The sequence below is a fragment of the Trichomonas vaginalis genome, chromosome III (genome assembly GCF_026262505.1).
Source record: "Trichomonas vaginalis G3 chromosome III, whole genome shotgun sequence".
NCBI lineage: Eukaryota > Parabasalia > Trichomonadida > Trichomonadidae > Trichomonas > Trichomonas vaginalis.
In genome coordinates, this window is record NC_067205.1 from 8,373,282 (window position 1) to 8,389,728 (window position 16,447).

At 31.5% G+C, this 16,447-nt stretch overlaps 9 protein-coding genes across 9 annotated transcripts, besides 5 other annotated features; 3 read left to right on the forward strand and 6 right to left on the reverse strand.

Annotated features, from left to right (window-relative positions):
• Positions 1 to 2,016: part of a mobile genetic element that runs on past the window's edge.
• Positions 1 to 2,914: part of a mobile genetic element that runs on past the window's edge.
• TVAGG3_0664400 (uncharacterized protein) lies at positions 131 to 1,492 on the forward strand (the record flags this gene model as incomplete). Its single annotated transcript, XM_001311428.1, has 1 exon — positions 131 to 1,492. One exon carries the CDS (start codon positions 131 to 133, stop codon positions 1,490 to 1,492), a length of 1,362 nt encoding a protein of 453 aa, XP_001311429.1.
• Positions 2,223 to 2,657, reverse strand: TVAGG3_0664410 (uncharacterized protein; the record flags this gene model as incomplete). Its single annotated transcript, XM_001311429.1, has 1 exon — positions 2,223 to 2,657. One exon carries the CDS (start codon positions 2,655 to 2,657, stop codon positions 2,223 to 2,225), a length of 435 nt encoding a protein of 144 aa, XP_001311430.1.
• A 1,357-nt stretch (positions 2,915 to 4,271) lies between the features above and the next one.
• TVAGG3_0664420 (uncharacterized protein) lies at positions 4,272 to 4,790 on the forward strand (the record flags this gene model as incomplete). The annotated part of the gene is made up of 1 exon (XM_001311430.1): positions 4,272 to 4,790. One exon carries the CDS (start codon positions 4,272 to 4,274, stop codon positions 4,788 to 4,790), a length of 519 nt encoding a protein of 172 aa, XP_001311431.1.
• A 123-nt stretch (positions 4,791 to 4,913) lies between these two features.
• Positions 4,914 to 7,257: a mobile genetic element.
• Positions 5,003 to 5,917, reverse strand: TVAGG3_0664440 (MULE transposase domain-containing protein; the record flags this gene model as incomplete). The annotated part of the gene is made up of 1 exon (XM_001311431.1): positions 5,003 to 5,917. One exon carries the CDS (start codon positions 5,915 to 5,917, stop codon positions 5,003 to 5,005), a length of 915 nt encoding a protein of 304 aa, XP_001311432.1.
• TVAGG3_0664450 (MULE transposase domain-containing protein) lies at positions 6,107 to 6,661 on the reverse strand (the record flags this gene model as incomplete). Its single annotated transcript, XM_001311432.2, has 1 exon — positions 6,107 to 6,661. A coding segment is annotated over one exon (555 nt), but the record flags the coding sequence as incomplete, so codon positions are not given.
• A 556-nt stretch (positions 7,258 to 7,813) lies between the features above and the next one.
• Positions 7,814 to 9,076, forward strand: TVAGG3_0664460 (major facilitator superfamily transporter; the record flags this gene model as incomplete). The annotated part of the gene is made up of 1 exon (XM_001311433.1): positions 7,814 to 9,076. One exon carries the CDS (start codon positions 7,814 to 7,816, stop codon positions 9,074 to 9,076), a length of 1,263 nt encoding a protein of 420 aa, XP_001311434.1.
• Positions 9,067 to 9,113: a mobile genetic element.
• Positions 9,114 to 10,015: 902 nt separating this feature from the next.
• TVAGG3_0664480 (uncharacterized protein) lies at positions 10,016 to 11,163 on the reverse strand (the record flags this gene model as incomplete). The annotated part of the gene is made up of 1 exon (XM_001311434.1): positions 10,016 to 10,828. The coding sequence occupies one exon, from the start codon at positions 10,826 to 10,828 to the stop codon at positions 10,016 to 10,018; it is 813 nt and encodes a 270-aa protein (XP_001311435.1).
• Positions 11,164 to 11,663: 500 nt separating this feature from the next.
• On the reverse strand, positions 11,664 to 12,893 carry TVAGG3_0664490 (uncharacterized protein; the record flags this gene model as incomplete). The annotated part of the gene is made up of 1 exon (XM_001311435.1): positions 11,729 to 12,460. The coding sequence occupies one exon, from the start codon at positions 12,458 to 12,460 to the stop codon at positions 11,729 to 11,731; it is 732 nt and encodes a 243-aa protein (XP_001311436.1).
• Positions 12,894 to 13,047: 154 nt separating this feature from the next.
• Positions 13,048 to 15,102, reverse strand: TVAGG3_0664500 (glycine-rich protein family; the record flags this gene model as incomplete). Its single annotated transcript, XM_001311436.1, has 1 exon — positions 13,075 to 14,907. One exon carries the CDS (start codon positions 14,905 to 14,907, stop codon positions 13,075 to 13,077), a length of 1,833 nt encoding a protein of 610 aa, XP_001311437.1.
• Positions 15,103 to 15,113: 11 nt separating this feature from the next.
• Positions 15,114 to 15,151: a mobile genetic element.
• Positions 15,152 to 16,447: the final 1,296 nt, after the last annotated feature.

Genomic DNA, 16,447 nt, shown 5'->3' on the forward strand with positions numbered 1-16,447 from the left:
AGCTTTCAATTCATTGAAAGCCCATTTAGTCCCAAAAAATCTTCGTTGGATTATTGGATTTCCAGCCAGAATTTTTGTTTCTGTATTTGCGTATAATGAAGACAATTGGAAGACAAAACTAAGAAGATTAATGGGTATAGATGATTCTTATTTTGATGAAGATATTTTACAAGTTATATTAAATTTCGAAAATAAATCCGATTATGACCATATCAGAAGAACTTCGGAAAACTACAGAAATCATAACAGATGCGTTCATTACATTCCAGATGAAATTGACCCAGAATTCGCTGACTTAGTTCCTCATAAACCGTCAAAAGATGGATCCAGATCCGAAAAAATTGAATACACTGACGATGAGGATCCGCCAGCGGATGAAGAACCGTCAGAATCTGAAAATCTTTCACTTCCAACAGATTATCCAAAATTCAACAAAAAATCTATATTTGGTTCCGATATCAAAGTACCACCAGATTGGAAAAGGTTTTCATTTTTCTTCAAGGCGAAGGAAATTCCAGATGATCCTCAAGAATTCCAAAATTTATTATCCAAATTTAAACAAGATCTTTATAATACGTACTCGTCTTTAATTCGTATTAATGAAGAAAACATCTCGGCTGTTGCAGTTTACGATTCTCAGCAAGCAAAAGAAATTATGAATTCAGCTTTTACTGATTTTCATAACTTTGAGAAAATTAAGATAAACGCAATCAATTATCTTAACGTCCTCAGCCACAATCCACCATCTCTTGAAATGATAGCAGATTTTCATCCTGATTTGATACAACTTCCACAGACACTCAGAAAAACTCATGATAAGCCTAAAAAACAAAAGCTTGGTATCAAGCTTGGAAAAAATCTCAGTTTTCTTGCCGTTATTGTTCAACTTATTACATTTCGACCATTAATGCACAAACTATTTGACGAATTATTCTCTAATCCCAATGAGCAACAGTTAATATACAAAGAAATATTATCGCTCACAAATCGGAACTTTTCGGAAAATGCAGATGTTACTTATCTGTATCACCTGTACTCGAAACGGCAAAAGATACATCAAGCTGATCCAATTGATGCTTTCAAACAATTACAAGAATCGCTTGCATGTGAAGCTAGGCAACTAGATCTTATTGATTATTTCAAAAAATTCTGCTGGGGATTTACAGATAAAATTGACATTCCTCTTGTTAATAATAACGAACTTCAAGTTACTCCTACTTTTTCAGATTATCTTTTTATTGATGTTGCTGGTTTTACGTTTCCATTGGATGATTACACATGGAATAACAATCCAGCTGTAAAATCCAAACTAGTAGCCATAATAACTTATCACAGTCGACAATATAATATTATTATTTTGGACGAAAACATCAATTCATGGATTCTCTTTTGTAATACCAAAATATCTTACATTCGTGATGAGGAATTGGCGAATAATTTAAACAAAGGCACATATAATACACCGAAATATTTGATTTTCGAAAAAATTTAGGTTTTTCAAAAATTAAATCTTTCATTTGTAATGTATGAATAAAATGTATGTATTTGATATAATTGATACATTCGAAATTTTTATTCTGAAAAAAATAATAAACAATTTTTGGCTTTTGTGATCTGATAAGCTGTAAGAATAAATACCAACAAATTTTATTAATATTCATCGTAAAAGTATTCGGCTCTTGATGTAAATAAGGAATATTTTTTTTTCAAAAGTTGCTTTTGAAGACTCTTTTATCAAGTAGCTGCATTTATTCATTGATAAGAAAGTATGCTGTACCAAAAATCGATAATTCACCACATTAATGGCCAATTTTGTTTTGCATTTCGACAAAAAAGCTCCTTTTATATAACATTACTGGGCGAAAATTAGAATATCTACGATGACAAAACAAAATACATCAACTTGATTTTTTGCCGAGAAAAATGTTTTTGGAGGTACCAAAATAGGTCTCGAAAAGCATTGGTTTTATTTAAGGTTATTTTTTCTGAGGGGGAGCTATCGTCTATAGGGCACCCTTAAGAAAGCAACTAAAAAGAAACCAAGGAAGAGATTTATAAAGCAATGAATTCAACAGGATAGAAATGAGGTTAGAAATCGGGTTAGATATACTCATCTACCCTAAATTTATTTTTGTGCTATGTTTTCATACGCGTGAAGGTAGTGATATCATTAATTTTTAAGTTTATTTTTATATAAATGACAGAACAAAAATATAACATTTCTACTCAGCAGGAATGAGACCCTTACTGACTATGTATTCGTTTAATGCTTGATGAAAACAATGGTACATATTATCGTATGGGTATACACAGCGTCTGTTTCCATCGTCGTCGTATATGTAGAGCTCAAATCCAGTCCAACCTTCTTTTGTACAATATGTAGCTTTATTTAAGTATGCATTTATGTAGATAAGGCAATTTTCTTCATCGCTCCAGAAATAATTTTTGTTCTTTGTTGAAATAGTTTTCGTTCCTCTGCGACCATAAGGAATGTATGCAATGAACTTTGCGTCATATGGGATTGTAATATATTCAGGGTTTCTTTCATCGTCAATGGGTCTGTCTTTGTTAAAATGCATGTTTCTCAGTTTTACTTGAGTTTTAAACAGCTCACGGAAACGTTCTGGGAAAGAGTCATAGTAAATGTAGTCAGACATGTCTTTACAATGAAATAAAAAAGTTGGAAAATAAATAAAATAAGGTTATTTTTTATTTAGTGAGGACGGTAGTGAATTCGTTAGTGAAGTCGTTAGTGAAGTCGTTTATGTGTCAGATGGTTTTGTAAATATTTAAGGTTAAGTTGGCGTTATGGTTGTGTTGTAAAATATACGTTACCGGTTTCGTAAAGTGTCGAACCGTTATCTCGGGTAAGGTGGAACGCAGTGCCGCCCTACCCAAGATAGACATACTAACTTTGGATCACCTAAAGAATTTTGGGAATTCAGTTATCCGTTACTAGTCTTAAATTAAAGTAGAGCACTACAGCGAATCAATCGTAATGCCTAGTCTCTCCAGTAACAAGCTGATCTGCTATATTAACTTTAAAGCCAAATCGATTCACATTGTTGCTGGTAAGTCTGATTGCTTCAGATAGAGAGCATGAATTGCTTCTTTATCATCTAATCCCCATCCCCCTTGTTCCCGATTGGATGACATGGACAATTCATCTTTCTCTAACGAAACAAAATGACACTTTTTGGCGGCTTATTGACTCAGAAAAATTTGAGAGTTAACGAATAATTTTGGCGCCAAAAATAATTTCTCTTAATTTATTAAATTTAATATACGCACATCCATAAGTTATGCTATTTTTTCTATTTATTTTGTTCTAAAATTCTAAATATTTTTTTTCATAACATAAAATATGATGTCTAGTCTCATTTACATAACAACATGCCTTAGAATAGGTTTTTTATTCTTTTTGTCACTTTAAATTAAGAATAAAAAGATAATTTAAATTGAATATTTGCGATTATTCTCACTAATGCTGCTTCCTCTTTTATTAGGTAGACAACAAAAAGTTAGCCTTGGACTCCCATATCAGATTTTTGATTGGTTGCGTATATAATGAGCTGGGATTGATAGACGAAAACCCAGTGAGAAAATTTTTGACGCCAATTACAAATTTTTTGTATAAAATGTTTTATTTGCTATAATTATATATATTAAACAAGAAAACAGCTGTTTTACTGAGCAGCACAATATCTATTTTGAGTTGTCATGAATGTTTGAACGTATCATATCTAAAATTTTCAGAAAAACATCGAAATTAGAGTTATTTTATGGTATAAATAAGCGAAAAACAGTGTAAGTATTATGTATTCGTACTAAGGGGTTAAAAACCTAATTCAATAAAGAAATTTTGCCGGGGGTATCTTTCAATTTATTCAATATGATTCATCCGAATAAAAATATTGAAGATTAGATAGTAATTAATAAAGAAATAATCGGAATTGAATGGATGTGAGATAGACAAACTGATAAAACAGTTCTATATCCTGTATTGATCAATAATTTGCAATAAAAAGAATTTTATTTATTATCCATACGAATATGTCTTTCAAAAACTTTTTGAATAGGAAAATTTAGAGACACATATGTTAATACTGATTATATGGACCACAAAGATAGTGAAATTAGAAAAAAATATGATGACCACATTAGCTATCAAAATATTGAAAGAACATTTATCTCCCTCTCAAAAGTCTTTGATTGATTTGTTCTCAATTTTTATTCAACTCACTTTTAAAGCTTCATATTTCCTCTATTGCATGCTCGGTACCTCCAAGAGCTATAGGAATCTTTATGGCATGACAAAGCTTAACAAATGCCATGGTAAATATAGAGTTTTTATTAAAGTTGAATCGATTGATTTTGGAAGTAATGATGCGAAAAAGTCGCAAGGTTACACAATATGTATAGGACCAAAGGTCTCATATATGCCATACTCTTATGAATTCAAGAGAGATAACAAACCAATCACAAAGGTCTGGGAGTTTTGGTATAACAGTTATAAGAGCTCTTCTTTCTCTCTGGCTCTTTTCAAGAATAATTTAATCTTAGATAATGAACTCATTGGTATGACAAACGTCAAACTTTCTAGTTTTCCAAAGGACTCTGTTTCAACAGGCACTTTTGAGCTTAAATTAAATAATGAAAAATTAGAACCAATTTCTGTAAAACTCATGGTTTACATTTGCGAAAATGGATCAAAACCATTCGATCCTACAACAATGCCAATGAGAAAGAAACAATTCAAGCCAATGATATCCAATTTGGTTGCAGAATAATCAAAAACTAATCTATAAATAAACTTCTATCTATCCAATTATCACCTTTTTCGTAAAAATTGTTGAATTATAGTATAAATTACAATCATAAAATAATACAAAACGACTAAGATTGCTTTAAAAGAGTGTGGGACAAACTATCCAGTGTCACTTTTTTATTAACCTTATTTTAAAAAATTAATAAAATAATAATAAAAAATTATTTGAATATTTTACATTAATTGTTTCTTTTTTAAAAGTACCTTTAAAGTACAATAAACAAGATTTGAATCTATTGATCCTTGTTGCAAACTTGAATATATTGCTTCAAGCATTTTCAAACATTCGACTTTTTTGTTTTCCAATATTTGTTCATGGTCATTAGCTTTTCGTAATATACGAACAACTTTATCACTATTGATTAATTGAACTTTAAATTTAATCAATAATGCTGGAACAACCGTTGTGTATAATTCAACAACAAAATCGTCTAATCGAATATTCCTTCTCTCTGGGAAATAAGAATGCTTGAGAACTTTGAAATGTGACTCACTGACGTTATTAGTCGCGTCACCTCCGTTGCGATAGCGCTTATTCCAACGATCTAAATGATGCCTCCATTGCCTATCGAAGTACTTTTGGGCTTTCGGTTCAGTGGAAAGAATTTCAAGAATTCGATCATAAACTGCATCTAGGTCTGCAGCTTCTTCTTGAGTGAGGTGCTCTGGAACTTCTTCACTTGTTTCAAACGTTTCTTCTTCTGGAATAAATTCAGAATCGTTTGGATCATCAGAAGATTCTCGTGGTAAAAAGATTTGAGAAGGTTGAAATTCATTTTCGATGAATTCTTCTTCATATTGTTCCTCTTCTTCAATTTCTTCTGCTTGAAGTAAGTGAGATTGAGCTGGTTCCTCTCTAGGATTTTCTTCTTCTTGGTTCTGTTCTTCCTCGGGAGATTCTTCTTTAGTATCGAATACTAATAATTTCATTAGATTATAAAATTCTTCAAAATTGTCTCGTGATTTAAACTTATCCGCTTTTCTTAATATGGCGCGAAGGACATGCACGCCACACCAAAGAATATGACAGTTTGGAATACCTCGCTCAATTGCCTCGGCTATTTGTGGGGCGCAGTCCATACTTATCATCTCGGGTTCTCTATTAATATATTGAAAATAACGACAAACACAATATTGAATATTTTCGCTTGTGTCAGGAGAAATAAAGAAATACAAAAAAGGAAAAACAATAGTATGTTCTGTTTTTCCTGTGAGTGCATATAATGGAATGTTAGCCCTTAGAAGTTTATACGTTGAATCGATGTGAAACGTAGAAATTTGGTGACCAAGGGCCTTCGCTTCGAAAGGTGCATATAAAAAAACTAGTTTTCCCGGCTCAGAGATAAATTCAATTAAATCTTCTGGACAACTTTCTTGAACAGATTCGACAAAGATAGCTAAAGAAACTTTTTCATCCGAACTAAAGCGTTTGGAAACAATTTCAGCTCTTTGAGCAAATTTACGTAATGCATCTGGACCTTGTGCAAATATTGAAAGTAACTCTTCGTCTGTATATGAAATATTTAAGTCTTGGAAACACTTAAGTTGAGCTGTAGCATGATTCATATTGTTTTCAAAGTAATGTTTAAGATAATTTCTGACAAATAATGAGGATATTGTTTTTGTTGATTTCGGAGGTGCAGAATGATCATGAGAGTCAGAGTGGATTAGTAGTTCATATTTATCTTGATCTATTATCCGGACTTTGAATTTAGCTTGACATTGTGGATACTTACATTTGTATTCGATCGTGGAGTATTCTTTCCTGCATTTTTGAGGGTAGCCCATGCTAGCTTTTATCTCTTCTTGGATACCAAACTGGAGGAGCTCCATAGTGTTGAATATCACGGGCTCCATACAACAAATTGAATAAGGTATTTCAAAATTTGAAGGAAATGGTCCATCATTGAATGTAGTGGCCGGGAATTGAATGACATACAGATAGTTTGAGGAAATTTGTTATAAATTATAATATAATTGAAGAATTAATTATCAAAACAAGTCTAAGAGCCATTTGTCAGATTTTCCCGAAATGCAAGGTTAAGATTTTAGCAGCGACTAACTTTGAGTGTACATATATAATTGTTATACTGAGTACTTTCTATCTGTGTTACTTATTTGAGTCTAAGAGCCATTTGTCGGATTTTCCCGAAATGCAAGGTTAAGATTTTAGCAGCGACTAACTTTGAGTGTACATATATAATTGTTATACTGAGTACTTTCTATCTGTGTTACTTATTTGAGTCTAAGAGCCATTTCTACCATAGAACTAGATATTGTCTCTCATTAAATATATATAACTGTAAACTACTTAATTCATTTATCTATTTAGATAAAATTATATTTATATAAGATTTCATGTTATTATTTCATCTTTATTATTTTTTTATTCCTTTGAAAAGTGACACTGGATAGTTTGTCCCTTTCTCTGCTTTAAAATGGTATATATCGTAAGCATATAACTATTGTAGCTTATTTTTCCCTATTATGCTTCATTCAGAGAATTAATGTTCGCAATTTTTTTCACTAAGAGTGGTTTCAAGGAGTTTAGGAGGTTTTCATATGTTTTTATACTATATAGCTTTAAAATGACATGATACTGAATATGGAACCAGTAATCTCTCAAAAATATCAATATTCGTCTTTTCCTTTCAATTTTTCACGGGAAATTACTGTCACTTTTTTACATATCAAAATTTTTCTATTATAATATGCATTAATATTGCCTAAATTGCAATAACCATAGCTTTTTTCAAAATTTAAGAATATTCGCAAGAATTTTCAATGAGGTTTACAAATTTTTCGACCAGACAGAAACAATACATTATTTTAACTTTAAAATGGAATAAAATAGTGCAATATTGAGTTATCCAAAAGCGATCCTTTCTATTCAAATTTTAAATCCTCAACAATCAAGTTTGAAAGCTTTTCTGTCAGCCTTTGAAAAAATTGTGTATGGTCGAAAATCTTCATTTTTATTATATCATGGGAGTATTCAGTGTCGAATTACTATATGCATTACCTATCATATTGACACCTTTCACGTTTGGTTTTATTATTGGATACACATCTCCAGCTTTACCTTATTATGAAGATAAATGGAATATTTCTTCAATACAATCCACGTTTTTTAATGCAATCACAGCTTTGTTTGCATGCGTTGGACCATACCTAACAACATTCTTACTCAAATTCTTCGGCAGAAGAGTTGTGATCGTAATCATCGATATCATTAACATTATTTCATGGGCATGCTTGTTCGCATTAAGCAAAAAGATCTTTTGGTTCGGAATTATTATCAGAGCTCTCCAAGGAATCATATTAGGAGCATGTACAGCTATTGGCCCACTTTACTTAGTTGAAATCACTCCACCAAGTTATGTTGAATTCTACGGAACATTAAATCAGCTTTGCATCGTTATCGGAATTGTTATCTTGTATATCATTGGCCAATATTATCATCCATGGGTTCTTCATATTTTGGCCATAGTTACATCAGTTATACAAATTACATTTATCTGGTTTGTTCCAGAAACATCTCCTTTATATGACAAGACAGCTTCATCAACAGAAAAGGAATCAAGTGATGAAGATAAAGGAGATATCAAAGAATCAATCTTTGATAAAGCCTATATTAAGAAGGTTTTCATTATGATCGCAGTTATGGCATCTCAACAACTTTCAGGTGCAAATGCCATGATTACAAACTTAAGTTCCTTGTTCGAATCTGCTCATGTTCCACATCCATCTGGTCTTGCAGCTGCAATTACAATGTTTGCTCAAGCTTTGGCTTGCATTGCTGCTGCAGCTATTACAGGAAAGATCAAGAGAAGGATCATGTGGTTAATGTCAACCATTACATGTTTCATTTCTCTATTTGTATATGCTTTGAACCAAAAGTTTAATTGGAGTTCCACTCTCTCCATTGTTCTTCAGTTCTTATACCAGTTTGGATTCGGTATTGCATTGTCACCAATGCCATGGTATTCATCCCCAGAAATGTTCCCACCAGCATTAAGGCCAATGGCTTCTTCAATCAACTCTATGACAAGCTGGCTTTGCGCTTTCATCATTATCTTCGTTTATCCACAGATGAAGGATCATATTGGTGATTTTGGCGCTTTCCTTATATTTTCTGCAGATGCTTTATTTGCAATAATATTTGGATCAATCGTTATAAATGAGCCTTCTAAAGATGATGAAAATCTTGATGACAATAATGATAATATTGACAACAAGAGTAGGTGACAAAAGTGCATACTCTTAAATTAACCTTAAATGTTGAGAGTAGGTGCCAAAGTGCTTACTCTTAAACAACCGTCGGATTTCCGGGTGAAATCGTGACACACTTTCGTCTTTCGTAGGCAGTGGTGGTTGTTACAAAAGGTAACTTCGAATGTAGCGTGAAATCTGCAAAAAAAATTCTGAAATTTGAATGGAGAACACAAAAATTGAATAGTTTACGTCAATAAAAAAGAGAAAAATGAAGCCAATGTGTCTCGAACCTAGGACTTAGAGCAGCAATCCCACTGTTTATCCCATTACACTACATGCATCTCTCACCTCAGTGAATGAGATCAACTATATGATAACTTTTTCCCCATTATATTCTTGTGGAAAAGTGACAAATAGCAACTTTGACCCTCTCTCTATTTGGATCAATCGTTATAAATGAGCCTTCTAAAGATGATGAAAATCTTGATGACAATAATGATAATATTGACAACAATGATGCAGAAGATCCAGAGGCTAAAGATGACTAAATATAAGTAATTTGTTTTAATAAAGATCGATTTTTTGTTATATATAAGTTTTGTTTTATTTCTTTTGTAATATAATCATTTTACTCTAAAGAAAATGGAATTATTTCTTTTTTGAACAGAAACATCCTTTCAATCACTAGTTTAACTCTAATATATTGTCATCATGATTGGGTTTCTGTTCAAAATAGTGAAACTTTGGATACTGTACTGCTATATGAATTAGTTCATTTTAAATTATCAACATAATATCAATCTTTTTTAAAATGTATAATGTTGATTTAAATGATGTGGAATACTTAGAAATGAACAATTACGATTTTTTGAATTAAATTAGAATGTGAAACATTCGATTTCGAAAAAAATGTACCAATTTTAAATTAATTTGTTTAATTCTTAATAAAAAACTATAAAATATACAATATCTTTAATAATTCTCATTATATGGGTTCAATAAACTCATTTTCATTGAATTTTCATCCTTAGAACTATTATAATTTTCGGAGATTTCTCCACCTTCGTGATTTATAATAGGATTTAAGTCCCTTTCGCCATATCTAGCACGGTAACTACTTGCTTCATGACCAATCTTCTTCTGAGAATAGAAAATATAACGCTTTGCTTTGTATGACCAAAAGAAATCCGAAATTCCGTTAAATCCAAAGAAGAAAAGGATTTCATAGAAAATTCTGTAAGGTATAGTTGTAAAATATTTGAAAGCAAATGAATTCCCTGCAATTGCACGATATACGAAATTCTGAGGTGGTTTGTACCTCAATTTCACGAATCTATTTGCTTCTGACTCACAAAATCTGCTTAGGTATGCATTATATGCTGTATTTAACGTATTATCCATAGTTCTATCTAAATCTATGACTGGAATACATGTATATATTACTTTTTCACCTTTTAATGGCTGCCTATCTCCATCTTCTTGCCATGTACAATAAGAAACATCAACTATGTCGTTGGATTCCAATTTAGAATAAATTATTTCGCCGCAATTTGATGCATTTTGGTTGTCTATCTCATAAAGATCTGATAAATGCATATATTTACTTTTTGCTTCTGCAAGGAACCCTATATCATGACTTTTTCCCATTTGTTTTTGATTTTCTAGAGATTTCACAACCATAACTTCATTTTCTTCTTGTATTGTTGAACAACATGAATGTATTCTGAAGGAAATATAAATAATAAGGAGGAGACCGCCAATACAACCGTGAATAAGTGGACCCATATCTTGTTGTACACTATAACAAGGAATTTGTTCAACAAAGTATCCCCAAAACAAATTTAATAGAATATTACAAACCCATATTCGTTTGGAAACACGCGTTTTTGTAATTTTACTGATAATTATAAATATTACTGTTGGAAGGCATACCAAAATAGAAAGAGAGAAAAATTCCAGATGATCGCAATAAAAGTAGAGATTTGCTGGTTTACATTTTGTATAATTGTCGTAAACTATTAAAATTCCATGGCATGTTTCGTTATCAGAATAATACCAATCATACGGTAGGTCCTCCTGATGGCATTTGCAAAACGCTCCAATAATAAATGAAAAAATCAACATTTTAAAATCGTCAGATCTGACAAAAAAAAAGTAATCAGTAGTTATTTTTAAAAATTAAATGTAGACCTTTTCAGTGGTTGATTTTGAATTTTTGAAAAAGTATTCAATTTTTTTAAATAGTAAATCTAAATTCAGTATCTAATAAACTTACGATTGATCATTTTAAACGCTGCCCTGGTCAATTTTTGGAAAATTGATTGAACAAATTTTGGACATTATGAGATATCATTGGGAGAAATTGTAGTTTTTTTGAAGATTAGTGGATATTTTTTAACTTTTGCCGAATGAATATTAATGTATTGTGCATCAAGATTAAAAATCTTGGTAGAATCTGTAACAATTTTGAGAATATCTAATCTGGATGAAGCTGATGATTCCCTAGTGATCGCGCATAAATGGAATGGTCTGATTGGTAATCAAAGGTGAAATCTATAATTTTAGATACTTTGAAAACATACATGTATGATTCAGTATCAAATAAAAACCATTGGTAAACGTTATATTTAAAAATAAATATTTTTTTTAATAAAATAATTAATAACATAGAGAGCGTTAGCTACATTAGGAGTCCGTATTATATGGATTTCGTAAACTCATTTTCATAGCATTATTGTAAGAATTAGTATTTTCTGGTTGAGATTCTGCCGATTCTTGGTATTTTATAGCTGAAACTTGGTCTTGTTCACCATATTTAGTTCTGTAACCATTAGTTTCAAAGTCAACCTTCTTTTCTGAGTAAAATATATGACGTTTTGCTTTATATGACCAAAAGAAGTCCGAAATTCCATTCAATCCTAACAAGAAGAGAAATTCATAGAATATTCTGTATGCTTTTGTTGTGAAATATTCGAAAACAAGAGATTCTCCAGCAATTGCACGATATGTGAAATTTTCTGGTGGAACATACATCTCTGATGTATACATATCATCATTATTCTGCGCACATAACCTTTTCACCTCATAATAAGCTCTATTTTCCTCTGCATTCATTGAATTATCTAAATATGTACAAGAAACACATTTGTATATTATTTTTTCGCCTTCAATTTGATGTCTGACTCCATCTTCTTGCCAACTTCCATAATTTATCTGAACTTGCTCCCCATGATCTGGTTTTGGACCGACATAGTAGAGATTTCCAGCAAATAATGCATTAAGATTATCTTTTTCGTAAAGTTCTGAGAGAGGGATGTGTTCTGCTTTAGATTCAGCAAAAAATAAACTTATTGAATTTGATGTTCGATCCTTTTGATCAATAAGTGATTTTACCTTATAAAAATCATTCTTTTCCATACACAGGGTACAACAAACTATTGATCTGATTAAGATGTAAAAAGGAATTAAGATACCTGAAGCAATAATCAATATCGTGGAGGATGTTTAAAATAAATCTAAACGTAAACAGGAGCTTTGTTGAATCATGAGGGTAAATAAGAAATTAAGAATAATGTTCGTAAACCATGTCCAATTTGGGACGTGTGTCTTCGTTACTTTACTAATTATTATGAATGTTATTGTTGGCAAACATCCAAGCAGTGCAAGAGCAATGTAACCACTATTGTTGCAATAGTTATATAAGGATTCTGAAAAGCATTTTCGATCTTTTAAAGAAAGAATTCCGTGGCATGTTTCATTATCAGAACATGTGTATTGTGCAGGAAGATAATAATCACCACACTTGCATAGCACTGCTGAAATAAAAGAAAAAAAGAGCATTCCTTGAAAATAAAAATCGAAAACTTTACATTTATATTTACAAAGAAATGAAAATAAGAGTGGTCTCAATTGATAATCAACCGTCAATTTTATCAGAAAATAATTTTAGTAAGATTCGTAATTGTTATGAAGATAAAATTTACTTCAATAGTACTAGTATTATTATTTTTCTTTTATTCAGAAAAAAAAAGTTATGATTGAATAATCAAACATGTAAATAAGAACTCATATTGAGTGAAATGAGTACAATAATAGAAGCACGTACCAACATAATACTTTTTCGGATCAATTACTGCAAAAGGAAACATGATCTTGTTTGAAACTGCTTCTTTGTCGTCTACAGAATAAACCATTAAGTCATGTATACCTAAAGAAAGCGATATCAACTGTCTTTCAAATATAAATGGCATCCACGAATCTGATTTGATTTCAATCTCTTTATGTTTCGTGAGATTCTTGTCGTCAATCGAAGTATAAAGAGAAACAGTTGATGCACTATCCATATCACGAACTGATCCAGAAATTCTCATTGTATTTGTATAGAACTGTACATAAGAAATATTATCTGCTTGTAATTCAGGAGTTCGATTTGCAACAATTATAAAACCAAATGAATAATTATTTGATTCAAATCCAAGTTGATCAACTGCAATAATCTCCATATTATGGAATGAACCAACATCATAAGGGCCAATTGTGAATTTGAATGTATTTCTCACTGTTTGTTTGTTACAACTAACATTCAATGTTTTCAAAACTCTTCCTTCTTCTCTCAATTTTATCTCAACATAAGTATCATCATAAACTCCAATATCAATCTCGGCTTTTTCGCCGTTTGTGTATTGCTTCTTGAGCTCTCCATAGACAGTCATTCTGGGTTTGTCATTGATAACAATAGGAATACTCAAGGTGGTCACAGCACCGCTTTTCGATGAAACTGTGTAATCTAAAGTGTAATGACCTGATTTTTTAGGTGGAGTTATATCATCAACAATGGTGAATGGAGTACCTTCATCATTGTGTGTTATTACTTCTGTTTGGTCATTGAGAACTCTAGTAACTGTACATTTTTCGCCTGATCCAAGGGTGTTGACGTTGAAATAGAGGTGTATTGTGTCATCAAGGGGATAACAATCTTCAATTGTGTCAGTTAGTGTCAGAAAGTATCCAAGAACTGTGATACGTGCGGCACCGTTTCCATACCAACCTAGGGAAGTTGAGGGGGTTCCAGTGGGTGTTGGGATTGTTTCATTTCCTGGAATTGTTTTCTTCTCAATTCCATTGAATGAAATAACTTTATCGATGTAACCTGACCCACCACCAGCACCACCTGAAAAAGATGCTGCAATGGTGTAGCCTCCATAGTACCCGCCGCCACCACCACCGGAAGTAGCTCCCAGGTTAAATTTACCATTTTCGCCAACTCCAGGTGAATATCCAACAGTTTGTGATGCAGCAGTACCATATTTAGGTCCATCTTCCATTGGTCTGCTTCCTTCAATTCCTCCGCCATATCCACTTCCTAGATAATTATGGTTGCAGGTGTCAAATCCATTACCTCCTCCACCACCTGCAACAATCACTCTGTTTGCTAACTGATTTCCATTTACTCTGACATCTGTTGCACCTCCTCCACCACCTCCTTGATCATCTCTATCACTATCGTTATCTTGGGCACTATCTCCATCGCCATTGTAACCACCTTTTACGGCTCGTGTCGATGGTTTTAATCCATTTTCACCTTGACCTCCAATATAAACATAAACTTTTGTCTCTTCTGTCAATTGAAGAACGCCGACGGAATAACCACCTTTTCCTTGTCCTTCCAAATATCGTCCATTGCAATAGCTCCCTCCACCTTGTGCTCCCCAAACATCGACTTTGTAATAGCCACCGGGGAGCCTTGATTCATACCAAGTGCAGGTAGATTTTGAGGTGCATGGATATTGGAATAAAACAGATGTTGCATTAGAGACAATATTAAGAGAAGCACCATTTGTACTACCTAGAGACCAAGAATTCATTTCTCGGCATCAAAAAAATCAAAGTTTTTGATGCCCGCTAAAAAAATGAAGAGAAGAATGATAAAGTAAGAACAACCATTTTTAAAGGAAAAATGACAATTTAAATATAAAAAAAATATTAAGTGATTTCTTAAGCACAAAGGCTATATAGTGTATACAAGCGTTAGAATCAATGAATAATGAAAATTAACCAAAATGATAAATATTGTTGTAAACAGAAATTCATCAAAAGTGACACCTCAGAAAAGCTAAAATATTGAATTTTTGGAACTTTTGATAGAGCACGTTTTTAAATATTAAATAAAGTAAATGTATATTTTGTAAAGATTATTTTTAATAAAAAATAAAATTTTGAAGAAGAACACAAAATCTTCTGAAAAATAATATCACATAAACTCATATTATTTTCTAATATATAACTATTTTATATAAAAATCAAATTCAATGATCTTAAAAGCGAAGGATAAACCTCAAAATTTACGAATATAATGAGTGGGAATATAATGCTTATCTATCATAAAACCATATGAAATATCAATTTTTGCTTTACGCCTAATTTTTGACGACAATTAGCAAAAAATGTTAAATGTTAACACTCAGTCCATTTGAATATGAAAAATAAAATTGACTTTGATTAAATGTTTTTATTTATCATGCAATTCTTCTTGCGACCAAAGATTTGAATAAAAGTTCAAAAAATAAGATAGCTTAAGGATACCCTTACGTGTCAGATTTTTTGCGCATACGAAGAAGTCATGCTAGACATGAGCTATAAACCTGAAATTTTAGCAACATATTTAAAACTTTTTAAACTACAATACACTTTAATATTCAAGAACAAAAATATTCTTTTTAGAAATTACATAATTATTTTATGTGAAATCTATATAAAAACATATTTTGCGAGCGTAACTTTTTTCTTTATAAGCACCTTATATGACTGATAAACTGTGAAGGCACATAATTGTTAATTCATAGAGTTGATATGTTTCCAAAATTGAGAGGAAATTTGAAAATTGAATACCCTTTCAATTCAATTTTCAAAAGATATCAGCTCCTTCAATAATTGAAGGACGATTTTGATCATTTGCTCTTAAAACAAGTATGCCATGGAGAAAAAAGTTACGCTCGCAAATCTGAAATATAACTATCATATAAAAAAATTAAATTTCTAATTTTTTACTCTATAGATATTATTGGCCACTTGTGTAATGCATAAAAGTTTATGTCATATGCATACATTTGGAAGTATGGGAGACGAGGGAAATTACTTCTATGAGGCACTAGGATTTTTAAAAATTTCTCTATCGGACTCACCATTCAATTTCTCGAAAATTAAAAAAAATCAATAATAGCTAAAATGTATTATGCATAACAAATTTTAATGTTACACGGTATTTTTTGAACTTCATGACATGAATTTTCTTTATATTATTTTTTTTTGGATTTTCTATGATTTATGCGATAGGCTGGAACAACATTGTAAGTGCAATGATATCATTTATAGAGAAATCTAAAACTTCAGCATTCAGAACTCGCA